Source organism: Sus scrofa, chromosome 14 (assembly GCF_054392235.1).
Source record: "Sus scrofa isolate SSC_HxYL_T2T_F1_AM1 chromosome 14, Sscrofa_HxYL_maternal_Yorkshire_Landrace_v2.0, whole genome shotgun sequence".
In the NCBI taxonomy this organism is placed as follows: Eukaryota; Metazoa; Chordata; class Mammalia; order Artiodactyla; family Suidae; genus Sus; species Sus scrofa.
Window position 1 is genome coordinate 28,566,902 of NC_139396.1, and position 26,843 is coordinate 28,593,744.

The window sequence follows — 26,843 nt, forward strand, 5'->3', positions numbered from 1 at the left end:
TTTTTAAATACAGAATTGCATGTTTAATTTGGTCACAAATTCATAAGGACATGGTATTTTGTGCCCAGTGGCTTTTCTTTCATTGTCTAATGTTTCCAAGAAATTCTTAAAAGGGATCTTCCCATGGAGAGGAAACATGCACAGAACCCAACCTTTAAATAAAACTTTTAAATAAAACTTCCCGTGCACTGACACGAAGCAATAAAGGAAACAACTTCATATCTCTAGAAGGTTTTCACTGGTAAAAGACACAATAAATATGTGAAGGGATATGACAAACACTGATAAGACTAATACTTTAGAAGGGCACTCACAGAAATCCTCTGAGAGAAGGGCCAGATATCCGGAAAGAAGGGGCCAGAGGGCTTGCTTATAACAGCAGGACCATGGGGGGCAGCCCTTCCAAAACACTCCAGTTGACTCCCGACACCATACCCTGAACGTGCCTAAATGTCAGGCAATTCCATCTTTGGCCACATCAGCTTTGGGGAAGGCAACACACAGAGTCTTGAGACGGAAAAGACCACAACTCCTGAGTGGTCCTTCCTCCATAAGATCATCCTGCAGTAACTGGACGCCTACAAAGAAGGGTTTTAATGGAAGGCTTTAAAAAAAAACAAACAAACAAAAAAAAGGAATGAAAGGACAGAACCCCAACACATCAGCCATTTTAGGCCAATGCCTACAGTGTTTAGGAATTGGCATGTCTGTGTGAGTCTGTTTCTGCAGGAGGCCAAAGCTTACGAAGAGGTTGAGATGCCCGAGTAGCCAACTCAGACCGCAAAAGGCAGTTCTGAGGCTCAGATCAGAGCACCCGGACCGCGAGTGCCCATCTAGTGCCGAGTCAGCCCACACTGAACACAGTCCACCACCACCAACTGCACTTCCTCCCTGAGACCACGGCAGACACTGGGACCAGATCCCTCCCCTCCCTCCCGGGAACCCAGAGGGAGCCGAAGCTTCACTAACAAGATCAGACGCAAGACGCCCATGTCACTTAACATCTGCACCCAACCTGCATCCCACCCTCAGCACCGAGGTCCAACGAAGAACCGGCGGAGGCCCACGCCTGACAGCCCAGCTCACAGACACCAGACACAGGGCTGTGCAGGGATGCCACGTCTCGTCACGCTCTGCTGACTTGTAAACGCCCACCGGTAAATAAAAGAAATAGTCACACACCTATGAGATTTTCAGGTATAAAAGAGTGGGCACCACAGAGGTCACCAGGTATCCAAGAGTGCGAGACTGCCTTTGAAGGAGAGTGGATTCCTCCAGTGCTCCCCACAGCGGTGCTGGGCTCTCTTCTGCCACTACTTGTGACACCCAATCGTTGTGGCTTCGCACCTCTCAAAAAGGCAACCCATGTAAACAACCCAGTGTTATTTCACAGAATCTTTTCTAGGCTACTATAAATATATATAAAAAACATAGAAGCAGGAGTTGCCTTTGTGGCTCAGTGGTTAATGAACCTGACTCAGGATCCATGAGGTTGCGGGTTCGACCCCCGGCCTCACTCAGTGGGTTACGGATCCGGCGCTGCCGTGAGCTGTGGTGTAGGTCGCAGACGCAGCTCAGATCCCAAGTGGCTGTGGCTCTGGCGTAGGCCAGCGGCTACAGCTCCGATTCGACCCCTAGCCTGGGAACCTCCACAGGCCGCAGGTGCGGTCCTAAGACAGCAAAAAAACCGCAAAAAACAATAAATAGCAGAAAGTCATACAACAAACAGTATTACAGATTACACCCTCTCCCCAAAAAAACATAGATTCTATTGTAATACATGAGAGTAAAAAGTACAAGTCCATTTGGATAAAAAACGTGTCCAGAACTGGAAGATGAGGTCCTCAAACACTCAGGACACAGCAGCACCAGCTTCACCTTCTTTGAAGACGAACTTTCTTGAGCCCACCAGCGTGTCCTCAATTTTCTCCTTTGCGTATCTTTGCCCCAGTGCTTCCAAGGCATCGAGGAGGTCGTTGACTGAGGCCTCCCGCCCTTTGCGGCGGACCCAGGTCTCCAGCATCTCATACAAGGCATCCCCGGTGTTCCGGGCGCGATCTCTGCTCTGAAGGATCTCATTTTGGGTGAGGCCCATCTTTCTCATGAGTTTGTCCCAGCAATCACAAGGCACGATGGTGGAAAAGTCATCAAAGAACTGCCTCAAGCCTAGGTTGGGGGAAAGTCACAGAGAGAAGGTTGGGACCAGCTTCAGAAAGGGCAGAGGACCCTCGGGCAGGCCTGGACCCCAGGGCGGGACCTGAAGAGCTCCCCCTGCTGAGGCAGCTGCTGCTCTGCATCCCTGACCTGCTTCCCAGCCACAGAGAAATCGGGCCACACGCTGCCTGGGCCCCCTATGTCCCCAGGACACCGTAGGGAGTCAAGGTCACCAGAGAATCCTGTCCTAAGTGAGGGAGAAGGGCCCACCGGGGAGGGGAAACGGACGGCATGGAGGGAGAAGGCAGTAGTGGCAGGAGGCAGAGGGGGCCACCTGCCCCTCTCGTGAGACTCAGGGTGGCACCTGCCCCTCTCGTGAGACTCAGGGCCCCAGCTGCCACCTCGGCACTGGGGACCCAGCAAGGCCTGGAGCTTGGAAGGTCTCTGGCTTCACACTCAGCTCGGCCTCCCTGAGCTGGATGGGGACAAACAGACGCTAACATGTGAGGTGGAGCCGAGGCCGCCCGCCTCGCGGGACTGGGGATGCAGGGCAAGCGTGTGCAACGCAGTGCACACCACCGTGCATAGGTACCTAAGGTGGCCGCTGAAGGAAGTTCATATTCTCTCACAGCTACGCTGGAAAACGTAAAATGTTAACAAGTTATACTAATTTCCATAAAATATGGCACGGACTCAATACATTCCAAAACGTTCATCTCAAAATGTAATAATGGTCAAAAATTGTTGATGGGACCTATTACATTCCTGTTTTCTACCAATTCTTTGAGATACGGGATCGAGTTCTAACACAGCTCATCAAATGCGGCCACAGGTCAGCTGCCCCACAGCCTCCTGGGGCCAGTGGGTGCCCTGCTGGACGGCACAGCCCCTGAGGTGCCTCAGAGTGGGCAGACCTGGCTCTGAGGCCTTTAGAGTCTGGATGGCCCAGGCACAAGCCATCCCCGGTCTCAGCTGCCCTCACAGCTGTGGGGACGCAGTGAAGACGCTGTCGCGCTTCCCTCCACTCCTAGTCCATGGTCCAGGGAAAAACACTCACATTCTGTGGGGTCTCCACCGTCCGCAGGAACCAGGAGCCGTCTTCGCACCCGAGACCCTTCAGCTGCTGCCGGTTCCTGTAACACGCAGTGGAGAAAGGTCTCGGTCTTCGTCAGGGGTCCCGGATTCGCTGTGTGACCCGGGCAGCCACCCGTCCTCCCGGGTCTCTACAGAGACGAGAGCAACCTGCCACCCTGAGCAGCTCCCAGGCTCGTGTGCTCGTGGAGGGACAGGCTCCCTGCGGTAGGGCTCACGTCCTACGTGTCTGCTCCAGCTTCGACGACCTTATGCAGCCGAGCCGCCGTCCCTCAATCAAGACAGGGACCGTTCCCACCGCCACGCAGTCCCTTCTGCCCCTTCTAGTCCTTTCCCACCCACCGCCTCGGGAGACAGGCACTCCCTCCCCGCTTGACGTGACTCAGATGAAGACTATTTAAAAGGGCACTTGGGAAAGTCTAAGGTAGAGGGTTACTCCATGCGTATGCGGCTGCTTTGATCAACAATACTGTACCATATCGGTAGTCTAAAGAAGGGCATGAAATGATCACATATTCCCCACGGACGCTGAAAAACCACTTGGGAAATTTATTTATTTATTTATTTATTTATTTTGCTATTTCTTGGGCCGCTCCCGCGGCATATGGAGCTTCCCAGGCTAGGGGTCTAATCGGAGCTGTAGCCACCAGCCTATGCCAGAGCCACAGCAACGCGGGATCCGAGCCGAGTCTGCAACCTACACCACAGCTCATGGCAACCCCGGATCGTTAACCCACTGAGCAAGGGCAGGGACCGAACCCCCAACCTCATGGTTCCTCGGTGGATTCGATAACCACTGCGCCACGACGGGAACTCCTCACTTGGTAAATTTAAATTCCGATTCTGTGTTTTAAAAACACCTCAGGAGTTCCCGTCGTGGCGCAGCAGAAACGAATCCGGCTAGGTAGGAACCATGAGGCAGCGGGTTCAATCCCTGGCCTTGCTCAGAGGGTTAAGGATCTGGCGTGGCGGTGGTGTAGCCTGGCAGCTACAGCTCCAGTTAGACCCCTAGCCTGGGAACCTCCATATGCCTAGGGTGTGGCCCTAGAAAAGACAAGCAAACCAACCAACAAACAAAAAACACCTCCGAACAGGAGCCTAGACTCATAGTGATAAGATTGCACATCTCCAAAAGAGCCAGTATCATTCTTAGTGGCCACTCTGGAGGCCTCCCCAACAAGTCCAGTCAAGACCAAAAAATACCCCCCTGCGCTAAGCATCAATGTAAGCAACAGTGCCGTTATTTGAAATTCGTCAAAACAATGTAAGCGCTAAGCAAACATCGTTCTGAACTTCTGGTCTCTGCGGCTGTAAGCACAACAAAAACAATTCAGATCTTTAAAGGGAGCAGACAAAACAGTCATTATTTTCTATATGATTATAGCCTTACAAAACTTTGAGGGTTCCACAATGCCACGGCTATTGCTACTACTGCTACTACTACTAATGTGATTGTACGATCCTACGGATGGATGACTGTTTCAAATTGTAGCAGACAATAAATTCCATAGGGAATTACAAGAGATGGATAAACATACAAGGTAACAGAACACGTGCCATACAAAGATACAGCCTCCACAAGAAACAGGCGACATTTACCAAAGAAAAATACACATCTAGGTGAGCTATAGAAACCCCTTGACTTGAAATGCTAGCTCTTTTCATAAGAGAAATACAGAATATCTATTTAGAAATATCTGGGTGGTCCCATCGTGGGAACAGGACAGAGGACAAGTAGCCTAAGAGCTGACAGTCTACTACAGCAGGGGGGCTCCCCCTCCATGACCCTGACGGCCCTCCTTCACCCCTTCCCCATGGGATAGGAGACGGGACCAGCATCAGCCTTTCCCTGTGGCCCCCACAGCCCTGGGCAAGTCGAAGGGCGAGGGCATCACACTCACCAGTAGATGTTCTGCTTCCCCTGAGGACTGTACTCCCGTGGGCTCCACCTGCTCAGGGTCTTCTACCTCCTGATCAGAGACTGGAGAGGACAGGCCGTCTCTATTGCTCAGGGTGTTGTTGCGGGCATTGTCCAGCGCCTCAGGCCTTCTTGAGGGATGTGATCGCCAGAAAAGGACCTTGGGAGGGCAAAGAGCTGACTCAGGCGTCCATACCGACAGATCCTCGCAGCAGCTGCGGGGACACGGAGGGTTCTGCCTCCCTACATACTCCCATGCTGTGCCCCCCAGGTGGGTGCAGACTCAGCACATCCATGGCTCTGCCGATGGCCCCAGGACCCTGGTGCTGTGCTAAGGGGGGGCTCAGCACCCCTGCTGGACAACCCCAAGCCCCAGGGTCCATCTAGGGTTAGGAGGTGAGGGTGTCTTGCAAGCACTAAGAAGCACAGCAGCAGCCCTGCCAACCCGCCTTAGGGCTGCTCTCAACAGACCAATGGCGCCCCTACAGTCAGCCCAGAGCCCCCACCCCACTTGACAGAGCCAGGGACCATAGCACAGGACAAACTGGGCACTGTGTCCACCCGGGGCCCTGGGGTGGGTGGGAAGCCGTTGCTGAGGGCCTGAGGCCACCAGGTCCTGGAGAAACCAACTCACTTTGTCCATGAATTTGCGGTGCAGTCCACAACCTGGAAGAGAAGCAGCAGCCGCTTGAGCAGGGGGGAGAGTCCCCTTACAGCACCTCCCTCCCCAGGGACAGGACAGATACTGAACAAGGAGCCCCAGGCCTGGGGACAAGGACGGGCCCATTCCAACTCTGGGGAACCCTCAGGGACGGAGAAGAGAGATGGGGGGAAATGAAGTAAAAGGAAACATACATCAAATCTCTGCTGGGTTCTGCTGTATAAACCCTCCTGACTCTTGTCACCCAAGCGAGGTGCTGACCACCTCTCTGCCGTGGCTGGGGGCCCTGAAGGCATGAAGAGCTGACCTGGCCCCTTTCTCCGTGGCCATGGGGACCAGGGGACCATCAGCTGAGATGTGGGACTGAGGTGATCCTGGCCCTCGCAGGAGCAGGGGAGGTGGGAGGTGCAGAGGGATCCTGGGGACCAAGATCAGAGCCAGGCCAGGGCACCAGGAAGACTGGGGAGACGGAGGAGGGGCCCGTGCCTCCCCCTTCCGTCCTGGTACCTCACCTTGAACTTTGCACTTGCAGAGGCAGCATGCGATCACCACCGCTAAAGGGACAACTACAAGAAGAACTGCGATTCCAGCCACCAGTAGGGAATTGCTTGAGGAGGGAGAGGAAGCGGTGGGCGGTTGCAGGTTCATGGTCACTGGCTCTCCAGGATCCAGGGCCTCCCCACTGGCCCGGGTACCTGACTCTTGATGCACACACTTGAGGTCACTCGAGGGGGTACACGGCGTGGCCATGACCATCCCATCAGGGCACCTGGGTACAGACACAGGGGATCCATCAGGGAAAGCTGGCCAGATGAGGAGAAAGAGGGAAGCACCTCCCACCCAGCGTCCCTGACAGGCCAGTGGCGGAGGAACAGGCTCTCCTGTCTGCAGGGCCGGGTCCCCTCACCCGCCTTGTTGGCTGCGAGAAGGATCAGAGCTTGGGCACTTCAGCCCCCAGGGCTCCTGCTGAGTGTTCAGAGCTGCCCCTTCTTCAGGAGCTGGGCCTTCTTTTTCTTTTTTTTTTGTCTTTTGTCTTTGTTGTTGTTGTTGTCGCTATTTCTTGGGCCCCTCCCGCGGCATATGGAGGTTCCCAGTCTAGGGGTCGAATTGGAGCTGTAGCCACCGGCCTACACCACAGCCACAGCAACGCGGGATCCGACCTGCGTCTGCAACCTACACCACAGCTCACGGCAACGCCGGATCCTTAACCCACTGAGCAAGGACAGGGACCGAACCCGCAATCTCATGGTTCCTAGTCGGATTTGTTAACCACTGCGCCACGACGGGAACTCCAGGAGCTGGGCCTTCTCTGCAAGGCCTGCCCTGGGCCTCCCTGGCTGCAGCGGGAGCCCGGGGGAGGGGCAACCTCATCCAGGTCAAGGGTCAGAAGGGCTCGGGCACAAGCTGCGCCTCCCCCGCCAGTCGCCCTTTCACACAAGGACCCTCTTGTCCTCCACCTGCTGACCCTTCCTACCAGCCACAGCCCACACTGGAGCGCCAGAGAAGAGCGCAGGACTGCTGGCCCCTGAGTCCCCAGAGAGGGAAGATTCGGGTCTTCTTGGGGAACCAGGGCTGGGTGTGAGGCCCGCTGGGCTGGCTCAGAGCTTTACAGGAAGGAACCTCGAAGGAGCTGGGTGCCCCATCTCATTAGGAATCTCCGGTGGGCGCCTTTGTGTTCGTGGGCCCTTTCCTGCCCCAAAACGAGGAAAATTCCCTTTTTACGACGGCATTGTCACAGATGAATGTAAGCTTGGCTGCATTCTACTCATTTTCTTCCCTCTGCTATCAGAAGAAGCTACAGCTTCTCCTGGGCCACGGACAGTGTCGGGAACCTTAAGCAGTGAGCCGGCTGAAGGGGAACGGTGCTGAGGAGGTTTGGGAAGGTGCGGGGGGCAGGGAGGGGCTGCTTGCAGGCTCAGGCGGCCCCCCGGGCCCAGGGAAGGCCTGGGGCGGGAGGGGGCTCTGGGACAGTTCCCTTGAGCTGCTGGAAACCGCCTGGGCTCCTGCGTCTCACCTGGTGTGGCACTTCTGGCAGAACTCGGAGGAGTTTTCTTCACGGAAAGTTCCAGGTTTGCACTCACACTGTGTGTCCGCAGTTGCTGTGCAAGGGGTCTTCTCTTCTTCACCTGAAGACAAAGGATCAGGGTTGGCGATGTGCGTCCCTCGAGTGACTCTCAACCCTTCTTTGCCACCCAAACCCCCCCACGCTCAGGATTGGGAAGAAACGTGTTTTCAGTCACACATCCGGAGCAAGCGATGGGGTAAGGTGGGGTGTAATCTGAGACGCCCTGGAGGGCGAGGAACACCTGGGTCAGGGCTCAACACCCAGTCCTCAGGGCAAGGCCAGAGGACCTCAGGTCCTGAAGGCCCAGGGAGGCTGAGCCCAGGATGGGAGGAAGGGAGGATGGGAGGAGACCTAGCTGGGCTGGAAATCGGGTTTCTGCCTCCCTGACCCATTCGCATCCCATCTCATCATCACCCAGCACCCTCACTGAAGGCTCGGGGGACCACGGGTCCTGTACCTGATTTGCAAACCGTGCAGCGTAAGCAAGAAAAGAGGGTGTTTGGATGACTGGTGTAATCCACTCCGTCTGTGCACCGGACACACTCTCCACTGGCTTCCTCCACATGGAACCCTGAAAAGGAAGGGAAAAGCTGCAGAGGAAGTCCCCACAGGATTCCCAGAGGCTGGCAGTGTGGCCGGGATGCCTCTTTCACCCATCAGTGGAATCCACACAGGGAACCCTTCTTGACTGGCCTTCATCTTTTGTTTTTGTTTTTTTTTTTTTTTGTCTTTGTAGAGCCACACCCTCAGCATGTGGAGGTTCCCAGGCCTGGGGTCAAATCGGAGCTGTGGCCACCAGCCTACACCGCAGCCACAGCCACGTCAGATCTGAGCCGTGTCTGCAACCTACACCACAGCTCACGGCAACGCCAGATCCTTAACCCACTGAGCAGGGCCAGGGTTCCAACCTGCATCCTCATGGGTCCTCATCAGATTCGTTTCCACGAAGCAACGCCGGACTTGGCCTCAATCTATTGAGTTGACATCTACCACAGACCTTAGACCAGTACTGCCAACAGCAATACACTGACGAGCCACACGTGAAAGTCACAGCCACAGGTGGCACATTAAAGAGTAAAAAGAAAGAGGTCAACCTAATTTTAACAATGTATTTTCTTAAGCTCAGAAGTTCTAACAGAGTGTCACTTCAAATGTAATCCGTATAAAACATGGAGATTTTTACTGCGGTGAATGCCTTACTAAAAAACAAAACCCCTGCTCCCTTCACAGCGCTCAGGGTCTGTGATCAGCCCCTGGCTGCCCTTGTGTCCTCTTTACCCTCCACTTACACCAGCTGGCCCCTAGTTTTGCTTAAACAAGCCCAGCCCTGCCCCCTGGGGGCCGTCTCAGGGGCACTGGACAGTGGCTCTCAGCCTGGAAGTCGCCATCCCCAGGAGGCCTCACTAACTCTGTCTCTGCCCCCACCCCCCCATCACTCAGGTATCCTCAGGGTTCCTACTGCATCTCTCTCACTATCATGAGCATCCCTCTGTCTGGGGACCACGCTCATGCCCTCCCAGCACAGTGCCTGGCACAAAGAAGACGTCCGTTGAATACCTGCAGAGATCTGAAAACCAAAAGGACATGGGGACAAGGGTGGGGTAAGGGCTGGAGATCAGTCTTCGGATGTACCTGGTGGACACTTCCAGCGGCCAAGACTCCCTGCCTCTGGGGCAGCCATTTGCTGGTGAAATCGTCCCTGCCCTGTGGGCATGCCTGAGGCAGCTGTGACCTATGAGGACAAAGCAGGGACCGGCGTGAGTGGCTTCCAGACTCTTGTCCTCCTAGGATCCATCCCACAGTCCCTTGACCACCGCCCACACAATGAAACAGAACTGGAACCTTTCTTCCAGCTCCGAACTCTCCTTTTTTTTCTATGCAAGTTTGTCCCCTGGTCTTTGGTGCCAGCAAGTACCTGAACACTGAACTTTTTTTCCCCCGGTACGCTTTTCTCTTAGAGTAAAAGAAAATCCGTTGATTCCAGAAAGTATAGACAAAAACGTTTCGCTAAGAATGCAGAAACCACAGGTATCCCTTTGATTAGAGAAAACAGCCCCTGTCTTGCTGTCTTTAGTTCTTCTATTTGACCGCACGCACGAATACTCTCCCTCAGCCTCCCCCCACCCCTGACACACACACACACACACACACACACACACACACACACACACACACGCATGCGCACACGTTTACAGATGGGGGTTCTAGCAGAAGTACACGTTTTCAAAATCCTGATCCAGAATCACACTTTAAGGAACTTCCGATTTTAACCTGAGCGGCTGTCACCAAGAGGAGCCTGTCAGTGTCCCACAACATACCAAAGAGTCACACAAAAAGAGGAAATAGAACCCCAGGCTTTGGGGCGAAGGTCTCTGGGCTAAAAATGACAAAATGGGGCTAGCTGGACAAAGCTGAATGGACTCTGAGGCTTCGATGAGGACGAACGTGTCGAAGTTCAGGTTCTGATGTTGAAAGCTGTGCTGTGGGTTTGGGGGGAGACTGTCCTCGCTTGTAGGAAAGACACACACGCAAGTACGCGGTCATGGGGTCTATCATGTCAGGAGCGATTTCTCAAATGATTCAGGAAAAAAAGAAAAAGGTTTTTGTATAGTTTTTGCAACTTTGCTTCAACCTGGGAGTGATTTGAAGGAGAAAGTGAAATGAAGGGGGAAAAAAAAGAAATAGTTAAAATGGCAACAGCTTATGTGGAACCCAGTTCAACCTGCCTGACTTTAAACAAGATAAAAGAGAGCCCATCTTCGGAGTTCCCGTAGTGGCTCAGTGGTTAATGAATCCAACTAGGAGCCATGAGGTTGCAGGTTCCATCCCTGGCCTTGCTCAGTGGGTTAAGGATCTGCGTTGCTGTGGCTCTGGCGTGGGCCGGTGGCTACAGCTCCGATGAGACCCCTAGCCTGGGAATCTCCATAGGCCGCAGGAGCAGCCCTAGAAAAGGCGAAAAGACCAAAAAAAAAGAAAGAAAGAAAGAAAGAGAGAGAGAGAGAGAGAGAGAGAAAGAAAGAAAAAAGAAAGAAAGAAAGAAAGAAAGAAAGAAAGAAGGAAAGAAAGAAAGAAAAGACAGCCCTCTTCTCATAAAAGCCTGTCAAGTGTTTGGGGACAGCTAAGCTCATGTGTGTTCCCTAAGTTGTCCTGTCCCCAGGCGGGGCCTCCTCTGAATCCCTTTGGAATCTCCTTTTCCTGACCTCACAGGCCTATTCACTCCTGTCTTCCCTGGTTCTCCTCTCAAACACTCTCTCCCTCAATGTGTTCCTGTGGATCTTTCCAGGCATCCAACAACGTCTGTAACCACCTGTACAGTGAGCTCTCATCCACTCACCACCTGCATTCGAATTTTGCCATATTTGCTTTATCACATATTTCTTTCTCTATCCATCCCTCTGTCCATTCTCCTAAGTGCCTTATTTTGAGGTGAAATTCAGATGTCTTCAGCTCTTAAAACTTCAGCATTATGTGGGTAACCAGAGCTCAATACTTCCTTCCAGGGTTTTCAGTTTTAAGATTGACAAAGAAGGAAATGCACAGCTCTAAAGGGTACCATTCAAAGCTTTAAGAAAATGCCGACACTCGTGAAACTCAAATCCTCTAACTAGAGGAGAGGAGATAACATTACTGCACAACATTCCCTCGCCCCCTTTCCTAGGTTAACCTCATCTCCTGTGTGACTGGGAGAGGAAGTGGCTTTTACTAGATGGAGGAAGTTGCCATCTACCCTGATGTAAAGAGAGGTTTTATGGTGGAAAGGGGTTAAATGTTGTCAAATGCCTTCTCTGCACCTGCTAAGCTGTTCATACAGTTTTCCTTCTTTGCAGTACTAATATAGCGGAAAATCATGGATGCATTTTCAGATGTTAATCCAACACACATTCATGCGATTAACCCCACTTGGTCAGGATAGGTTTTCTTCTTTAAATATCCCCGAATTGAGTGTACTATTTGTTTTGTTAAGGCGTTTTTTTGCTTTTCTTTTTAGGAAGATAATTGAAAAGCATTTTTCTTCTTTTCAAATGCTTTTGTCATGTTTAGGTACTGAATTTCTTCTAGCCTTACACACTACTGAAGAACTCCTACGTTTTCGGAAGACATCTGTAGAAGATTTTTCTTTCAGTTCTTTCACTGTTTGTATATTTGCCCTCACCCCTGCTGCCTCATCTAGGGTCTCCTGGTCTTCCACTCCCAGTCTCAGTAATCTCATAGATCCTTGAAAATCCCTCCTGGCCCTGAGGAATCACACCCACAGCACTACGGTGCCCCATTTTTACTTCTCAGGCTAGAGAGGAATTAAAGTTCAGGGGAGCAAGGGTGTAGGGCAACAGGCCCACTTGTGGACTCTTGGTGTGAGTGAAAACGGTCCAGCCTTCTTTTGGAGGCAGCTTATTGTTATCTAAATAAGAGTGTAAACTTATCTAGCCTACTGTCACAGCAACCCCACTTCTAAGGAGATACCCCATAGACAGTGCAGATGGCCCCAAGAATACGTGACAGTGAGTGCCCTACAGGCGCCCAGAACCACTCAGCAGCAGTGTTCAGCATGGATCCCACCTATTTCAAACCAATAGTCAAAAAATGAATTCTGAACCATGGACTTGGAGAGCAGCCTTGTGGCTGCCAAGGGGGAGGGGGAGGGAGTAGGATGGACTGGGAATCTGGGGTTAGTAGATGCAAACTATTGCCTTTAGAAGGGATAAGCAATGAGATCCTGCTCTATAGCAATGGGAACCAGAGCTAGTCACTGGCGACAGAGCAGGATGGAGGATAATGTGAGAAAAAGAAGGTATAGATCTATGTGTGACTGGGTCACTTTACAGTAGATAACTGACAGAACACTACTATAATGGCAAAAAGTACAAATCGCTTCAAAATAAATTTAAAAAATAAATACGTCTGTATTTTCTCTGTGAGTTCAAAATGTTCTTTCTTTTCTGATTTTAGCAGTAATTTGCTCAATGAAAACAGACATTTTCATGATTCCTATAACCCTGTTTGGCCCTTTTTTTTTTTTTTTTTTAAACATGCAAGAAACTTCGAAAAGCACCTCAAGGAGTTCCCACCGTGGCAAAGCGGGATCCCCTGCGTCTTGGGACTCGGGTTCGCGGGATCCTTCCCGGACACAGTGGCTTGAAGATCCCGCGTTACTGCAACTGCGGCGTGGTTTGCAGTTGCGCCTGGGATCTGATCCCAGGCCTGGGAACTCCATACGCCACGGGGAGGCCAAAAAAAAGAAAAAAAAAAGAAAAGAAAAAAAAGAAAGTAAGAAAGAAGAAAGACAGGAAGGAAGAAAGGAAGTAAGGAAGGAAGGAAGGAAGAAAGAAAGGAAGGAAGGAAGGAAGGAAGGAAGAAAGAAAGAAAAAGAAAAGAAAAAAAAAAAAAAAGCCACAACCTGAGAAAATGGAAGTGTGCAGATTTCTTCCCATAGTAAGTATCTTGAGGATGAACACCAACAGTGATAAATCCTACACGGAGCCTCCAAACCACCTCCTAGAGGAAGTGGTGAGCATCTGGTCCGGGTCGTGAGACGATTTATGGTTTCTACACAGCACTCATACATTGCCGCAAGCAGCAAGTAACTTTAAAGATCGTTTCCAACTTGGACGATCCTTGCAGGGTAAAGGATATTACGACGGAGCGTAAGGCCACGGTGGGGGAGGGGCCAGGGACCGCCCTAGTTCATCTATTTAAAAAGGGCACGTTTTAGAATTTAAACCCAGAGAGAGCAAGATTGAGAGAGAACGAGTGAGGAGGATCCGAGAGAGGGAAGGGGAAACGAAAGGAAGTGCGATCTGTCACTCACTAGTGCCCCGCCCCGCCCCCCCTCCGGCCGGCGAACCAGCGCGACTTCGCGAGCGGAGACTCACCGACAGCACCAACACCACGACGATGGGAGCCCTGAGGTCCTGGCGCGAAGGCTGGGGGCTGGCGGCGCGCCCTGCCGGAGCGCCCGAGGCGGTGGGTGCGCTCGGTCCCCAGTTCCTCGTTCGATCGCGATGCGGGCAGACGTCCGGTAGAGCCATCGGGAGTCCACAGCGTCTTTCCTGCAGCGCCGGATCGTACTTGCTGCCTCCTGGGTGCGCGGGCAGGACGTTATGGTCTAATCACACAGCCTGCCCTTACTTTTATACGCCGAGATTGCGCCATTTGCGCGGGCGCGTGAGCCGGCGCTAGCGGTGCGGTTAACATGAACCACCTCTAGGAGTCCCCGTCGTGGCGCAGTGGTTAACGAATCCGACGAGGAACCAGGAGGTTGCGGGTTCGGTCCCTGCCCTTGATCGCTGGGGTAACGATCCCGCGTTGCCGTGAGCTGCGGTGTAGGTCTCAGACGCGGCTCGGATCCCGCGTGGCTGTGCCTCTGGCGTAGGCTGGAGGCTACAGCTCCGATTCAACCCCTAGCCTGGGAACCTCCATAGGCCGTGGAAGCAGACAAACAAACAAACAACATTAACCACCTCTAACTAGTCACATCAGGAGAGGGGCCCGGAGTCCCTCAGAGCGACCCTGCAGCCCAAAGCGGAAATTACTGGCTCTGGCGGCCAAAGCCCTGGGGACGTGCTTTCATTAAAAGGCAGTCTGCACCTTTGGGAAGTGGGCACAGGGCTGAGGTGACATTCCAAATCTGCTTTCCGGGGGCGCGTCCTGACCCTGCCCCTTTCCAGCGCAAATGCCCCACTAGCTCATAACTCTCCTGTCTTCTGAGGGCCGCCTTCTGCCCACTCTCATCTCCATAGCCACGCCCCCAACCAGCTCATAAGTCTCCTGTCTTCTGAGGGCCGCCTTCTGCCCACTCTCATCTCCATAGCCACGCCCCCAACCAGATCTTTTGATTTTTTTTTTTTCTTTTCTTTTCTTTTCTTTTCTTAAATTGTAGACCAGAATGCCAACATGTCCACTGGAGGGCTCTGGGTTCTAACTGCCCCTAAGCCAGTGAATCCCTTTGTGACTTAAGGAAAGCTTTTTTTTTTTTTTTTTTTTTTTTGGAATTAAAAAAATTTAAAACATTTACCCACTGCCCCTTGACCCCTGTGGCTTGAGGCAGGTCTTCTAGTAAGAGTCAGACTAGGGGACAGGGAGTCAATGTGGTCCGATGGAGGGGAGCTGCCAGAGAGAATCCAAGGCAGGTTGGATGGACTGATGCCTCAGGCTGGTGGAGGTCTCCGGGAACCCCAGCCTCACCACCTACCCTGGCATTGAGAACCAAGAGGAAGCGAGAAACCTTCTCATCAGCCAAGAGAAATCCTCCCCAGTCCGGGGCTAAAGCCCAGTCAGGGCGCTGTCTCTGAGCCTGTTCACTCGCAGGTGACATACAGTTCTGTTTTCTTTTCTTTTTGCTTTTGGCCCCTCTTCATCCATTCCTCCAACTCCCTTCCCCCCTACTTCTGGCAGGCATGACTCTGTTCTCCATATCTGTGAGCTTGATTTTTTTTTTTTTTAAGTTTTCACCTATGAGAGGGATTATATTTATTGTCTTTCTCTGCCTGACTTAGTTCACCAGCATAATGCCCTCGAGGCCTCCCCATGTCGTCAGTGAAATGGCAGGATTTCCCTCTTTTTATGGCGAAATGATGTTCCATGGTCTGTGTGATATATATAGGCGATATATGACATATCATATGCATTGTATTTATTGTTACATATGATATATATAGTGATTATACATATATAATACATGTATGATATACCTCACAATTGCTTTATCCGTTCACCCATCGATGGGCTTTACACGACAGTCACGTACCACCTGGCTGCTCTCGGACCTCATCTGTGAAGGAAGGTACTGTGCTTTCAGAAGCCCAGTTGGATGTGGAACTCTCCCATTTTGAGGAAGGACACAGAGAGGAAACCGCAGGCGTGAAACTACCAGAGCGAACCACAGGGGAGGACAGCAGTGGTTGTGGCCTCTGTTCCTTCTTCTCCCGGGGCAGGTGTAACTGAGTTGGGTGACCTCGTGTGCCACCCAGGTACCGCTTCGGGGCGTATTTTCATGGACAGATTCCTCCCGGTCCTCAGCTACAGTCAAGAGCCCACTAGCCCAACGTTAGAAAGAGATTTCTCACAGGAACCTTGGCGTATTATCTGATGGCTGCAGTAATGGGCCATTTATATTTCTACAACGGCGTTCCCCCACTGCCCCTACCCCTGGCCCTCGTGGGGCTGCCATGCGGTGAGCATCGGAGGAGCCTCTGTAGGTGCTGGGGGTGTCCTCCTGCGCGCTGTTGCCTAGCTGGAGGATGCTTATCTTCCAGCGTATGATCCTGCGTATGATGAGAGTGCCCCTCACCTCACCCCCTGGCGCTGCAAGTGACATGGGCGGTATGTGGAGAGAGACGAGATCTGACTGGAGGTATGGTGGAGGGCGGGTGTAACTGAGAGAAAGAGAGTGGCATCCTGCCCCTCTGCCACAGAATGTGACCCAGTCAGGGAGTGACATCCTATCCCCTTAGTGTGTTCTTGGTGTGAAGCAGGTCAGAGATTCTGCCCACACCCAGGGGTGGGATGACACAGGGCCCGGCTCATGGGCAGTCATCTCAGGATGTGTTTACCTCATGGATCCTTTTAAAATCAGAAGAAAATGTAAGGCAAAAGTCACGCGGTAACGGACCATTAGAACATGTGCAAGAATGGGAGGGGCTCCAAACTGGAAAGTACGAGTGTGATGAGCTGGCTGCTCTTCCTACTGGGCACCGGGATACACAGTGTGCCCAACTTTTAAAACGAAATAAGAAACCCTTCCTGTTCTCCCTTAAACATACCTTTGAACGTTGTTAAAGGCTCCACAGGTTGGCAGCACCGCAATAGCCCCCGTTCAAAGCGGCAGCAAGGTAGATCAGGACCAGGGCCCATATGGCAGAGAAAAGCAAGCAGGTACACACAGAAGAGGTTAAGTGTAAAGTTCATGGTCAGGTACGTGATTGAGTATGTTGGTGTATCTCCTTTAGACGGATGCTTTTGTTTGGTTGGTTGCTTTTGGCTTTTTGCTTTTTAGGGTTGCCTCTGAGGCATGTGGAGGTTCCCAGGCTAGGGGTCTAATCAGAGCTACAGCTGCCGGCCTACGCCAGAGCCACAGCAACACAGGATCCAAGCTGAGTCTGAGAGCCACCCCACAACTCACGGCAACGCCAGATCCTTAACCCACTGAGCAGGGCCAGGGGTCGAACCCGCATCCTCATGGATCCTAGTCGGGCTCGTTAACCGCTGAGCCACAAAGGGACCTCCCCAAATTGATACACAAATTTCAGGACACTTCTTTTCTTGGGAAAACGTAAGTGGAAGTCATTACAATGATAGCAACAACGGAACGCTCAAGACAGCAGTGGGTACAGGAAGAGGTTTTCCCAGCGAACCCCCAGGAGCCAGTGGATGCAGGTCCCTGCTTTCTGCTGAAGACCAGGACATGCAGGATGGAGGTGAGCTTTGCTTGGTCCAACGTGTTCCTTCCAGGGATCCACTCTTCCTATGGTGATGGCCTTGCTTTCCGGGGGATACCCTGCTCTCTGTGTAGATGAGAACACGCTGCCGGGGTCTGTCCTCATCCACCTGCGTAACGCTGTAAACAGTTCTGTGCAGACCTGCCTCTGTCCCAGCCCCAGCATGACCCCCGCCGGCTGGGAACCCCAACCCTGGCCCAACCTTGTGTGGGGACTCCTGGAACCAGTTTCCTGGGGACACCGAGGGATGACTGTGCTTGCGAAATGCTCTCTTTAGAAGAAGTTCACTGGATACGTACAATAAGTCATTTTCTCCCAGATTACTTTTTAAACCTTAAGGTAGGTTTAATAACAATTTCAATGATTACGGGGGGGGGGGGAGGGGAGAGGAAGCTTATGAAACAATTCAAAATTCTGCCTGGGTAAAATTATCAGTTTTGAAAAAGTAAGGAAAACGTATTAAAATATATTAGAAACACTGGGAAGAGTGTACTACATAGTATGTCTTTTGTGTCAAAACATATAGATATGCCTATGCATATATACATGGCATATACAGAAAGATTTTGGAAAACAATCATGAGACATTTTCTCCCCATGGGCTTTATGGACCAGAGTACATCTGAGCTGAACCTTAAAGGATAGAAGAAGACTTTCAAGTGGCAGAGCGAGAGCATTTTTGGCCAGGAGTCCACAGAGGAGGAGTAAAAGAGCCTTGTTCATTTGAGGACAGCGAATGATTCAAGTATGGGCCGAGGATGCGTTTTCTGGAATTCTCCTAGGGAATCAGGATTGTCTGGGACAGATTTTGACCTGCTATGGGAGAGAAACCACTGTGAGCACAGAGGGAAGGTGATGGGGGGAGCAGGAGTCAGAGATGCAGGGGAGGAGGCTGTCGTCAGCCACCCAGTTGGCTGGCTCCTCTGACTACAGTCTTCTGCAGCTCCGATTTGACCTCTAGCCTGGGAACTTCCCTATGCTGCTGTGTGGCCCGAAGAAGACAAGAGAGAGAGAAGGAAAGTACTGCCTATCCTATCAGTAAACAAAGGCTGTCACAGTTACTACCAGCTACCAGAGGGGTTTCCTTATAACTCAGGCAGGAAACTGAGAATACTTGCCATCTAGCAGCCCGGCACATTACTGCCACTTTCAGTTCCTGGGGATGTGAAAACACAGGATACCGGCCCCAGTAGCTGAGGGTCAGGTTCTGGGTCAGGCTCCTCTTAGCCCTGGGCTCTGTGCTCTTGGTGGGTGCTCGGCTTCTCCCAGCCTCCAGGTCTTAAGGCCCACCCAGCAGGCCTAGGATTTCGGGAAGTCACCCAAGAGCCCTTCCTTATCCCGGGTCTCTCACTATACCCTTATCCCTACCCCCTTGCCACGGACCTCGTGATCTGGAATATTTGTCCCGCCAGTCCTGAAGTAATGCATTGTAGATTTTTAAAAAAAAGAAAAATACAAAAGAGAGTTCCCGTCGTGGCTCCGCAGAAATGAATCTGACTAGCATGCACAAGGACACAGGTTTGATCCCTGGCCTCGCCTAGTGGGTTAAAGGATCCGGCGTTGCCGGGAGCTGTGGTAGTGTAGGTCGTAGACGTAGCGCAGATCTGGTGTGGCTGTGGCTGTGGCTGTGGTGTAGGCCGGCGGCTACAGCTCCGATTCGACCCCTAGCCTGGGAACCTCCATATGCTGCAGGCGCAGCCCCAAAATGACAAGAAAAAAAAAAAAAAAAAAAAGATTCTGAGTACAAATGACGTCTGAATGGCGGTTGTCCTTTATGGGGGTTGCAGTGAAACTGGCCCTCAAATTACTTTGTAAATCGATTTGCGCTGAAGGTGAGGGCGAGTGGGTGCTAAGGAAGGATTTAGGGAGACCCCAGGGACACACATCACCAAAGCCTTATCTTGGTCTCCTCCAGATGAAGAGGAGAGGACTCCACGACCCCCAACTAGAGATACAGAGTGTCAATGCCGGCCGAACCCTCTTCAGGAGGAAGGGATCCCGACGTTGTGCCAGAAGCGCAGCCCTGGGTGCGACATGGGAGCCTTGGGGGTTCCCAACCCACAGGAGGCCTGAGTGTCTTTGTCCCCTTTCTCTCCCTGCTTCCGATGGAACCCCTACTCCCCTCCAAGCTTCCCTGTACCAGTGGGGTCTCCTGAGGCTACAGAGGCCCCTCCTTGTGCATCTGCTTCCTGCTTCCCACACCTTGGGGCACAACAGGCTGCAGTTGAGGGCCCATGATCCTGTCAGTGGCCCACAGAAAGTTTTCAAACATCTTGAAATCATCAAATATCTGCATCGAATTCAGCCTCAGCCTCAGTTATATGCATTTTTATACTTATTGAGTCCTGAATGTATTATACCTAAAAAATACATCTTTGGAGTTCCTGTCGTGGCGCAGTGGTTAACACATCTGACTAGGAACCATGAGGTTGCAGGTTCCATCCCTGGCCTTGCTCAGTGGGTTAAGGATCTGGAGTTGCCATGAGCCGTGGTGTAGGTTGCAGACAGAGCTCGGATCCCGCGTTGCTGTGGCTCTGGCATGGGCTGGATTAGACCCCTAGCCTTGGAACCTCCTTATGCCACAGGAGTGGCCCTAGAAAAGGCAAAAAGACCAAAAAAAAAAAAAAAAGATACATTTTTAATATTTTGTCAGCAAGAAGGGGCCTAGAGAGACAAATTGTTATTTCAACAGACAAAAGTCATGATGAGGCCATGTGTGTGTGCCTTCAAGGTTCTTCTCTGAAAGTCCTGACCCAACTCAGCTGGCATCATATTCACCCTTGTTGCCCCCAAAGACTACAAATAATAAGTGCTGGAGAGGATGTGGAGAAAAGGGAACTCTCTTACACTGTTGGTGGGAATGTGCATTGGGGCAAACACTATTGAAAACAGCATGGAGGTTCCTTAAAAAACTGAAAATAGAACTACCATACAATCCAGCAATCCCACTCCAGGGCGTCGTATCCAGAGAAAATCCTTATTTGAAAAGATATGTGCACCCCATTGTTCACTGCAGCACTATTTATAATAGCCAATTAATGGAAGCAACCTAAAGGTCCATCAATAGGAGAATCGATAAAGAAGATGTGGTACATATATACAATGGAATATTACGCAGCCATAAATAAGAGTGAAATAATGCCATTTACAGCAACATGGATGGACCTAGAAGCTATCATACTACGTGAAGTTAGACAATGAAAGACAAACATCATATGATATCACCTATATGTGGAATCTTTTTAAAAAAATGATATAATGAACTCATTTGCAGAACAGAAATAGACTCACAGACTTTGGAAGACTTACAATTACCAAAGGGGACAGTGGGGTTTGGGGGTAGGGATGGACTGGGGGTTTAGGATTGGCTGAGGGGTTTGGCATACACTGAAGGGTACAGAATGATTGGCCAATGGGACCTGCTGTATGGCACAGAATTCTGTGATAATCTATGTGGGAAATGAATCTGAGAGAGAATGGATATGTGTATATGTATCACTGGGTCACTTTTTTGTGCAGCAGAAAATATCACAGCCTTGTAAATTAACTATACTTCAGTAAAACTAAAAAGAAAGAAAAAGAAAGAAAGGAAGGAAGGAAGGAAGGAAGGAAGAAAGAAAGAAAGAAAGGAAGGAAGGAAGGAAGGAAGGAAGGAAGGAAGGAAGAAAGAAAGGAAGAAAGAAAAGACTGATTCTCAGGCCAAGGATCAAATCCACACCACAGCAGTACCTGAGCTGCTGCAGTGACAATGCCAGATCCTTAACCTGTTTGCCACAAGAGGTCTCTGATTGTCCTTTAATTTCATCCATTTTTGCTTCACGTATTTTAAAACTCTATTATTAGGCACATAATATTTGGCACATAAGATTAAGATGTCTTCCTGGAGTTCTTGTCATGACGCAGTGAAGTTGAATCTGACTAGGAACCATGAGGTTGCAGGCTCGATCCCTGGCCTCGATCAGTGGGTTAAGGATCTGGCACTGCAGTGAGCTGTGGTGTAGTTCGCAGATGCAGCTCGGATCTGGTATTGCTGAGGCTGTGGTGTAGGCTGGCATCTACAGCTCCCATTAGACCCCTACCTAGCCTGGGAACCTCCATGTGATGCGGGTGCGGCCCTAAAAGACAAAAAGACACACACAAAAAAGATGTCTTCCTGATTAATTGACACTTTGAACCCTATAAATGGTGCTTTAAAAAAAAGACCTTTGGGAGTTCCGGTCGTGGCTCAGTGGTTAACGAATCAGAGCTTCTGTCTCTCCAGAGCCTGGACACCCCGCCCAACGTGATTCCCATTGAAGCACTACCGCAGGAAGAGGAGGAGATAGGCCTGACCAGTAGCTTCTCCAAGTGAAAGGCCCGAATGTGCTCCCCTCCAGGAACAGAGGCCAAGCAGGAAGCAGAGGTGCGGTGCCTGTCCTCATGGGGTCAGCAGTTTGAAGAATGAAGAGATCTACTCTTTGAAATCCTCACCTTTCAGACCTATTTTCTTTATTCATATGTCGTCCATTTTTAAGGAACTGATCTTTGGAAAAAACAAAAAAACAAACAAAAACAAACATTTTTAAGGAACTGATCTTTGGAAAAAACAAAAAAACAAACAAAAACAAACATTTTTAAGGAACTGATCTTTGGAAAAAACAAACAAACAAACAAACAAAGCTAAGTTATAAATGAACTGTTTGCCTGCACTGTATGTCACTTTTGCTTATTGTCATGTGAACCTGGAAGTTAAAGTTACTCATATGCATTAAAATTCTAAATGGAAAAAAAAAAAACCAGCTTTGCAAATAGCAAGTGAAAAGTTGAAATTGACTGCATGGTGCCGATGGATCTGGGCCATCCCTGAGCATGACATTCAGCTACCTCCATTCTATCCCCAACTTGCAGGTCATATTTCCCACCATTCACATAAAAACCCTCTTAGAGCAGAATGAGGACATCATACCAGCGCCAGTGCAGGCATCTTAGAACCCAGGCCACCCACTCGCTCAGGGGAGGCACATCTAGAGCTTGCTGAGCAGCCCTGTGAGGGGCCTGTGGGGGCATCGGGGACATGACCTGGCCCTTCCTTTCCTCAGGCCTGGGAGCTGCACCTCCCAGAGATGAGTCATGAGTGGGGACTTCCTTCCTTTGTTCTCCTTTCCACCCACAGGGAGCTGAGGCAGAGACACAGAGATTCCCAAGGTCGCCAAGGTGAAAAGAGCCTGAGGGACTGTGAGGCAGAGCTGACAGCGCCAGGGGCGGCAGGGACCCTGGGGGCCTTCAGGGGGCCTTCAGGGGCCCTGCTCCAGAGATGAGTCAGCAGAGGGGATTTCCTTCCCTTGTTCTCCCAGACTTCCCTGCACTGTTAGACCAATTCTAGACTCAGGCCTGAGCTCTACTCTCCCTACTATATCCTCAATCAGTCAGCCAAACCACATGCTCTTTGTTCCCCAGGGTGGCACACCATAAAAGCTGCACCGTTTTTTCTTTAAATTCTGTAGTGCTTCACAATTTTTAAGTTCCGCACACAGGATTTCATATAATCCCCCTTTCCTCCCCCACACCTATATGACCCCTCCCCCTTCCTTTTCTCCACTGGTACCACTAGTTTCTTCTCTGTGACCTGTGAGGCTGCTGCTTTTTTTGTTTTAGTCACTAGTTGTATTTTTTTAGATTGCACGTATAAGTGATCTCACACAGTAGTTGTTTTTTACTCTTAACTGGAGCAGCCAGCTGTGACTTGTCAGCCATGCCAGACTTGTCTCCAGGGTCTTTCTGTGGTCTGATTTCAGACTTCTTCTGAGGTTTTGGTGGATGTGGGGTGGTTGTTTTAGGAGTTAAAAGCTAGAATAACAGTACAGCCTTCTGCCTCTTAGTTTAGGGCAGCCATTAAATAGCTTCACAATTCTGAGAAATCCCTTTCTCTTCCTCTGGACAAAGAAAACACTGGGAGTTCTCAATGTGGCTCAAGGGTTATGAACCCAACTAGTGCCCAGGAGGATGCAGCTTCAATCCCTGGCCTCAATCAGTGGGTTAAGGATCTGGCATTGCCATGAGCTATGGTGTAGGTTGAAGATGAGGCTCAGATCCCATGTTGCTGGGCTGTGGCATAAGCTGGCAGCAGCATCTCTGATTCAGCCTCTAGCCTGGGAACTTCCCTTTGCTGCAGCTGCAGCCCTAAAAAGGAAAAAAAAAAAAAAAAAAGAGAGAGAGAGAGAGAGAAAGAAAGAAAATACTGCCTATCCTATCAGTAAAGAAAGGATGTCACAGTGTCCTCGCAGTTACTACCAGTTACCAGGGTGGTTTCCCTATAACACAGGAAGGAAACTGAGAATACTTGACATCTAGCAGCCTTTCGGATTCCTGACACTTTCGATGCATCGCGATGTGAAAAGGATACTGGCCCTAGTAGCTGAGGTGCATGTCACAGAGATGGCTTCAGTGAGCCCAGACCTTTGCCTCCACCCAGGCACAGAGAAGCACTAAATTCCTTAACTGAGATATTGGTCTGGTCTTTTATTAACAGTACTCTTTTGTTCCTACCACCTGCCTTTTGTTATAAAACTCCTAAAATACCCAAGCTCCCCCTTTGCCTTCTCAGAACAGTTTTCTCAGGGTTACCTGATATGCTGCCCCCTGGGCTCAAGTCTTCAGTTTTGTCCACCGAATAAAACATAACTCTCATCTGTTAGGTTGTGCATATATTTTTTTTTAGTCGACAGCCTGTAAACATATTTATCATTCTTTTTTCTTTTTTGGCCTTTTAGGCCCGCACCCACGGTATATGGAACTTCCTAGGCTAGGGGTTGAATTGGAGAGGTAGTTGCAGGCCTACACCACAGCCACAGCAACGTGGGATCTGAGCCTCATCTGCAACCTACACCAGTAGGTTAAGGATCCAGCGCATGGCAATGTGGGATCCTTAACCTACTCAGCAAGGCCAGGGATCAAACCTGCATCCTCCTGGATACTAGTCGGGTTCTTAACCCTTGAGCCACAATGGGAACTTCCTGTTGATCATTCTTGAGGTAGGGGGTTGCACTGAATGATATCACAAGGAAAGCCTTCTAGGAATGACCTTGTGCTGGCCTTGGGCAGGCCTGGTGACTAGACAGCAGAAGCCAGAGAGGCTGCTCCTGAGCTCTCTGTGTCTTACACAGTTCAGCTAAAAACAAGGACAGTAAGGGTTCCTACATTGTCTGGTTGCTGTGAAAATAAAACGAGTTCATATGTGCAGATAGTGCTTGGAAGACAGCTTGGCACGTGGTCAGTGCTGTACTGAAGTGCATGCTGGGAGGAAGATGACCATTACCCACAGTGTGTGTGGATTTTGATCAAAACTGCATCCTCCAATCACTTTGCTGCACAGCAGAAACCGACAACCATAATAAAATCATAAATCAACAGTAGCAAAAAAATTTAAAAATGACATCCTCCAGGCCAACAATACAACCTGAGGTCTTGCATTCCATGGTCTTACATTCCACCGCCTTGCCACTGCTGTGACTTGTCAGCTATGTCAGACTTGTCTCTAGGGTTTTTCTGTGGTCTGAGATCAGACTTCTGAGGTTTGTGTGGATTTGGGTGGTTGTTTCAGGAGTAAAAAGACAGCTAGATTAACAGTAAAGCCTCTTGCCTCCTAGCTCAGGGCAGCCATTAAATAGTTTCGCAATTTTGAGAAAGTCCCTTCTGTCCCCCTTGAAAAAGAAAGTTCTGCCTAACATATCAGACAACAAAAGATGTCACAGTCCTCACAATTACTACCAGCTACCATCACAACCAAGGGGGTGAGAGCCAAGGATGGTGAGGTTTTATGCCTCTCTCTGCTATCTCCTTTTATTAGTAGTTTCTCATCTGTAAACTCTAATTATCTCACCTCCCCTAAATGTTCAAGGTGGTTGTCTAAAGTGTTAGCACACTTTTACAGGCATTTGAATAGGAATGACAGGAAATGCTATTTCCAGGCCAAATACTTCTTCAGGATAACCTTGGGGTGTGTGTGTGTGTGTTGGGGGTGGTGGTGGGGTTTGTTGCTGTTTGTTTTTGTAACATATAAGGGCAAACTGGCTGGAGCCTAGAGCAAGCTAGAAACCAATTCCAAGTATGCACTTATTTCTATGATGAGTTTCTCTGGGACGCACGCCCTTACTTGTTTGATCAATGGAAGTCAAAATAAGAGTTTCACATCCTTGTTTCTGAAACTAAAGACAGAGCCCCTGGGGCCAGCTGTAGAATTGTTGATGGTTTACCTTGTAAAGCCCGTGTGTTGCTGTGTAAGAAAATGCTTAGCAGGCGTTTGGCAAACTGCTCTTCTCACAGCAGCCCGGAAGGGGTGCTGAACGAGAGCAGGGGTGGGAAAGTTACTTTTCTGTTAAAATCCGTGGGAAGAAGAGATGCAGCGAGCACTTTTAAGAATTTAAACAGGAGAGTTCCCGTCGTGGCTCAGTGCTTAGCGAATCTGACTAGGAACCATGAGGTTGCAGGTTCAATCCCTGGCCTCGCTCAGTGGTTAAGGATCCCGCGTTGCCATGAGCTGTGGTGTAGGTTGCAGACGAGGCTCGGAACCAGTGTTGCTGTGGCTGTGGTGTAGACCAGCGGTTACAGCTCCGATTAGACCCCTAGCCTGGGAACCTCCATATGCCACGGGTGCGGCCCTGGAAAAGACAAAAAAAAAAAAAAAAAAAAAAAAAAAATTAAACAAGCATACAAAAGAAGGAGAAGGGAAGAGAGGAGGGGAGGAAAAGGAGGGGAGAAAAGGGGTGGGGAGTAAGGAAAGGAGAGGGCGGGGCAGGGCCACGCAGGCTCCGCCCCCTCCCCGCCGACTCACAGCCCGACCTCCCTCGGACCACGCCGGGATTTGCCCGGGCATGTCCCCAAGTCTCATATCCGCGATTCCCCTACTCTTCGCTCCCTCTCGGCCACCAGGCACGCCTTCTTCGAGCTAGGGCCCGCGGCGGGGACTCACCCACAGCACGACACTCAAGACGACGAGGAAGATGGGGTCCCGGAGCCATGGCCGGGGGCTGGGTGTGCGCCCTTCCGGGACTCCGGAGGTCTGCGCTTCCCGCCGCGATCCGGGAGAACTCGCTGTCCGGGCTGCCGCGTGGTGAACGCCCGCAGAACCGCCGGAAATACGATGTAGGCAGTGTCTTTCGTGGAGCGCCGGCTGTCTATTCCCACGCGCGCTGCTCTCGGGGGTTCGGAATGACGGTGCGCAGCAGATGGCCCCGCCTAGTCTTAGGCTGGCTGTTGTGCAATCAGTGCCTGGCAGTGTAGAAAGCTGCCTTTTTTCTCTGAGGCGGCAAATTACGCCCAGAGTTTCTCCGAACCTGGAAATTCAGAGTACTTCTTTTGTCTTACACACCCGCGGTATTTGGAAGTTCCCAGGCTAGGGTCAAATGGGAGCTACAGCTGCCAGCCTACACCACAGCTCTTGGCAACAGTGGACCCTTAACCCACTGAGCGAGGGAAGGGATCGAGCTTGAGTCCTCCTGGATCCTAGTCGGGTTCGTTACCGCTGAGCCAGGACGGAAGCTC

At 50.8% G+C, this 26,843-nt stretch overlaps 1 protein-coding gene across 10 annotated transcripts; it reads right to left on the bottom strand.

Moving 5' to 3' along the window:
* LOC100737977 (tumor necrosis factor receptor superfamily member 10A) lies at positions 1 to 26,512 on the bottom strand. Of its 10 annotated transcripts, none has more exons than XM_084997627.1 (12): positions 26,272 to 26,430; positions 21,795 to 21,846; positions 16,650 to 18,137; positions 13,761 to 13,966; positions 9,523 to 9,622; positions 8,348 to 8,461; positions 7,840 to 7,951; positions 6,338 to 6,594; positions 5,799 to 5,830; positions 5,148 to 5,324; positions 3,212 to 3,287; positions 1 to 2,166 (listed from the first exon to the last, which is right to left on the bottom strand). In XM_084997627.1, exons 3-12 carry the CDS (start codon positions 16,792 to 16,794, stop codon positions 1,853 to 1,855), a joined length of 1,533 nt encoding a protein of 510 aa, XP_084853753.1. In that variant the 5' UTR covers positions 16,795 to 18,137; positions 21,795 to 21,846; positions 26,272 to 26,430; the 3' UTR covers positions 1 to 1,852. The 10 variants fall into 10 exon arrangements, 9 of the variants coding, with proteins under 9 accessions (XP_084853753.1, XP_084853752.1, XP_084853751.1 ...); XM_084997626.1 differs by having other exon boundaries at positions 16,650 to 18,140; XM_084997625.1 differs by having other exon boundaries at positions 16,650 to 16,914; positions 19,908 to 21,846.
* Positions 26,513 to 26,843: the final 331 nt, after the last annotated feature.